Source organism: Octopus bimaculoides, chromosome 14, assembly GCF_001194135.2.
Source record: "Octopus bimaculoides isolate UCB-OBI-ISO-001 chromosome 14, ASM119413v2, whole genome shotgun sequence".
Classification (NCBI taxonomy): domain Eukaryota; kingdom Metazoa; phylum Mollusca; class Cephalopoda; order Octopoda; family Octopodidae; genus Octopus; species Octopus bimaculoides.
Window position 1 is genome coordinate 5,564,555 of NC_068994.1, and position 4,978 is coordinate 5,569,532.

General features: G+C 35.6%; 1 protein-coding gene across 1 annotated transcript in view; it reads left to right on the top strand.

Annotated features, from left to right (window-relative positions):
* The first annotated feature begins 574 nt into the window (after positions 1 to 574).
* The window catches only part of LOC106876629 (receptor-type tyrosine-protein phosphatase kappa), a 16,352-nt gene continuing 11,948 nt past the window's right edge, over positions 575 to 4,978 (top strand). The window contains exons 1-3 of the mRNA XM_052973008.1: positions 575 to 634; positions 2,827 to 2,924; positions 3,811 to 3,933. Of these exons, the coding sequence (XP_052828968.1) occupies positions 2,862 to 2,924; positions 3,811 to 3,933 (186 nt within the window). The 5' untranslated portion in view covers positions 575 to 634; positions 2,827 to 2,861. The remainder of the gene's footprint in view (positions 635 to 2,826; positions 2,925 to 3,810; positions 3,934 to 4,978) is intronic.

Genomic DNA, 4,978 nt, shown 5'->3' on the forward strand with positions numbered 1-4,978 from the left:
TAGCAGTTCGGCAAAAGAGACCGATTGAATAAGTACTAGGCTTACAAAGAAAAAGTCCTGGGGGTCGATTTGCTCGACTAAAGGCAGTGCTCCAGCATGGCCACAGTCAAATGACTGGAACTAGTAAAAGAGTAAAAGAGTAAAGAGTAAACCTGCTTAGAAGGAACTATAACAATCATAACAAGTACAACCACGATACTATTTTTAGCAAAGTTCACTTCTGTTCAAAATGAAACGAACGCTCATCAGCATGTGTGCACTTCAATATGCACACAATACAAGTATTTTAAAATCCGTTATCCGTAGATATAGAGATAACTAGTTTAGATACTAGGTGCAGATTATGAATGATGAATGTTTCCTGAAATCGCTGTGTTAATTTTATAACTACCCATGGTCAAATGTTAATGTAGCAAAGAAGATGAGTTAGGGCAACAACGCTATTAACAAAGTAAGATTTACTATGACAACAAATTAAAAGAAGCTATGATTCTTAACATAGATGGAAGGTCGATAGTGAATTAGATTTTATATTTCATTCTTTGATATTTAATAATTGAATGAATGACATGTTTAATAACCTTTTAAATTAACTTTGCTTTGTTTCAGAACCAGCGTTATATTGCTTGTCAAGGTATTTATTATTAATTATATTGATAAAGAAAAATAATTATATTGAAAGTTTTGTGTGAATCCTAACATCTTCAGGGCTTTCAGTAAATGAAATTGTATTTTCCAGGTTTTATTATATATCGCTTTTCTGTGGTCGTTAGAGGGGTAAAGAAAAATAAATATTCCATAAATTTTCACTGAAAATCTATCCCTAAATTATTTTCAGATTATTTTCTTCTCAACAAAAGCACCAGCCCTATCAATGAGCTAATTATTACATGTCTTAAAACCCCCTCATTCATATAAGTAAATCTACTATAATAAACTTCGTTGTGTATACATTCATACATACATACATACACGTGTGCGTACATATATATATATGTGTATGTATTTTTATGTATATGTGTGTGTGCGTGTGCGTGAGTGTATGTATATAAATAGTTAAATGTGTAGGTGTGTGGATGACGGTGTGGGTGCTGGGAAATGGCCAGTACTTGTGTGTGCATGGTGGTGTAATGTGATGTGGTGTGGTGTGGTGTGGTGTGGTATCGAGGTGTGTGGGGTAGTGGTGTGCGGTATGGTGTTTGGTATGGCGTGGTGTGTGGTGTGGCGTGGTGTGGTGGTGTTGGGGTGTGGGGGAGGCGATAGTGGGGAAAGCAAGGATGGGGTGTAGGTTAGGATGAGAGTGGGGCTAGAGGTGAGGTATGTGGTAGTGGGTGTAATGGATGGGATGTATAGGGAAGGTGGGGTTGGATTGTGTAGGGGTGGGGTTACGAATGCGTGGTGTGTTCAGGACTTAACTTTCTCCTTACTTTTTCTCGAATGCCGACTCCTATCAATCTCTGTTCTACCTCAACCTGCAAAAACAAGTCGTCAGAATTTTGGAAAAATATCCTTTTATTTCTTCATTATAATTAGCGTTTTCGTTCCTTTCTAGAACTTGTCAAATTTCTGTCTATCCATCTTCATTGTCATGGAACCTCATCCACAAGAAACAAAAACAAAGTTCCCTTCCAAACACCACCACCCCCACCGCAAAAAAAATCTATCTGTTTTATATAAATGAACAAGCTGTTTGTGCATTCACAAAATTTTATTCGACAAGTTCTAGAAGGGAACGAAAGCGTTAATAATAATGAAGAAATAAAAGGATTCTTTCCAAAATTCTGACGACTTTTCTCTCTCGATATTCAATTTCTGTACATCACACCTAACTCTCTATACATACATACATATATATATATATGAATGATGAGTCTGTGTGTGTGTAAGAAAGAAAGAAAGAAAGAAAGAAAGAAAGAAAGAAAGAAAGAAAGAAAGAAAGAAAGAAAGAAAGAAAGAGAGAAGCGTTTATTCTTTTTTCTATTGTGCAGGTGGATGTAGAACAGAGAATGATGGGAGTCGGAACTCGAGAAAGAGTAACGAGAAAGTAAGTGATGAAAGGAAGAGGAATAAAGAGGCAAGTGACGGGAGGGAGGAGAACATCTCACTCACCCTCCTTACACTCACATACACATTAACACATGCATACATACTCGGTCATATACACGCGTCTACTCACAAACATGAGCACAGGCACAAAGCGAACGCTGAAAGTTCAGAAGTAAATTGAAATTTCATGCCAAAAATATTAAAAATTTTTCATTGAATTGTTCTTTTTTATCGCCCACTGAAAGAATGTGCGTATATTATATATCCTACATTTCCTTTCGATATGTAATTATCGAACTCTACTATAACCTCCGGCCGACCAAAGCCTTGTGAGTGGATTTGACAGACAGAAACTGAAAGAAGCTCGTCAAATCTATATGTGTAGGGAGTACATTCGTGAGTCTGTGATTTCCCCCACCACCACCACCACAGCACTACTGGTGTTGGTGTGTTTATGTCCACCTAAGTTAGTGGTTCGGCAAAAGTGACCGATAGAATAAATACCAGGGTCACAAAGAATAAGTCCTGGGGACGATTTATTCGACTAAAGGCAATGCTCCAGCATGGCCGCACTCAAATGACTGAAACAGGTATAAGAGTAAAAAAAACAGAACTTCACTCTAATTTTCAGTGACAATTACTTCTAATGTTTGGGCATTTGAGAAGCAATTCCCGTAGATGACCACAGGTCAATTTAAATGGGAATAGAGTGTAGGCAGAAATTTTAGGTTCTTTTAAATTTTTCTTAGTGGTTTTCATTTTGCTCTTTTATTTGAACAGGTCCTACACAAAATACGGTGCTGGATTTCTGGAGGATGGTTTGGCAATTAAAATGTAACACTATAGTCATGCTAACTGACATTATGGAGAATGGAAAGGTATGGTGTTTCTTCAGAACTTCATAACGCAAAACATTCTTTATGAAAATTTCGCTATATATATATGTAAATGTGTATGCATGCATATATGTATGTATGCATTTATGTATGTATGTATGTATGTATGTATGTATGTATGTATGTATGTATGTATGTCATCATTTAGTTTTATTTTAAGATTTCTTGCCAACAGAGAAAGAGCTGATTTCTAGGCTAGATCCAAACTCTTTCATTGGAATTAAAACAAAACAACATCAACAGGGTATTTCTGTATGTATGTATGTATGTATGTATGTATGTATGTATGTATGTATGTATGCATGCATGCATTCATGTATGTATGTATACGTGTAGAATTTATTTTTTGTTTTATGTATGTATTCTCATGCATATAGTTGCATATCTAGAAATGGTCTGATATGCTTTAACGAAAAAATTCTGGAAAGTTTTACAGATTTTTACAGTTCCACTGATGGCTTGGATCTGTAATCTTTGACTGTGTATGCATGCGTATATTCATGCATGCATAGACGCATCCAAGCCATTAGAGTAGAAATACATATTTCCCTATACATAGAATTATCGGAATGTTCATTACGACAGATCTTAACGGGATTGATTTGTCTATAAAATTTGAAAGCCTTACGGTTATACTGCGAAACTAGTATTGGATTCTTATCCAAAAGGGTATGTCAGACCATAGAATTTCAAGCTTTCTCATGGCGCAATAGTTATTTCAAATTTTCATTCTTCAACTGATAGTTACTTTATCGATCCCAAAATTATGAAAGGCAAGGTCTCAACTTCAGCGAAATTTGAACTCAGAATGCGAAGATGGGCGAAATACCGCTAACGCCTTTGAACACCTTTTTTTTTTTTTTGGCAGATAAAGTGTGTGCAGTATTGGCCAGATGAAGAGAATACTGAGTCATTTGGTACCATCCAAGTTACGCATATCAGCACTGGATTTCATGCAACTTATATACACCGCAGATTTATTATTTCAAAGGTAAGTCATTCCATAATATCTCATGTTTTATAAGAATGATGTTGCTTAAAAGGACTAAAATAGTAGCAGTTTGAAATCAACGTTCATTGAAATACTTCCAAATTTTATTTGAGAAGCATTAACAAGAATGGTGAAATTCTGAAAGACCATTGAAAAAGTGTAGCCTCATATAAAATTTAATTGATAAAATAAACAGAGAAAGTAGAAGAAATATTTTTCCCTTTCTACTTTTACTGGTTTCTGACAATAAATGCATCTCCACTCTACACTTGATTTATTTATATAACATGCATTCACACTTCATCCGGTGCAGTCTATATCGTTTTATACATATTAACGAAGAATATAAGTAATTATTTCAGTCTGGTACTTACTTTACCGCCTACTATTTATTGTGCCAGCAAGTTGCAGGATGCAAACGGACATAACATTCATAGACATGTACACGCGGATAGATAAATGTGTTTGCATACGGTAGAGTCTCATACATGTAACATACTGAGTGGAAAACTCCCATTGAATTAAATAATGCAAACAATTAAAAGATACAATTCTGCGTGCGTTTAAAATATAAACACACAAGAAGCGACGATAACTAATTTTGGGATTTTGAAGACAATTTTCTCTCTGAAATACAGCTACACGTTTGAGAGAGTATATATACATACATACATACATACATACATACATGCATGCATGCATACATACATGCATACATACATACATACATACGTACGTACGTACATACATACACACACATATCTTTCTCTTTCTTTTCTCTTTTACTTGTTTCAGTCATTTTGACTGTGGCCATGTTGGAGCACCGCCTTTAGTCGAGCAAATCGACCCCAGGACTTGTAAGCCTAGTACTTATTCTATCGGTCTCTTTTGCTGAACCGCTAAGTAACGGGGACGTAAGCACACCAGCATCGGTTGTCAAGCGATGTTGGGGGAGGGGGGGACAGACACATACACACAAACATATACACACACACATATATACATATACATATATATATATATACATATATATATATATATATAC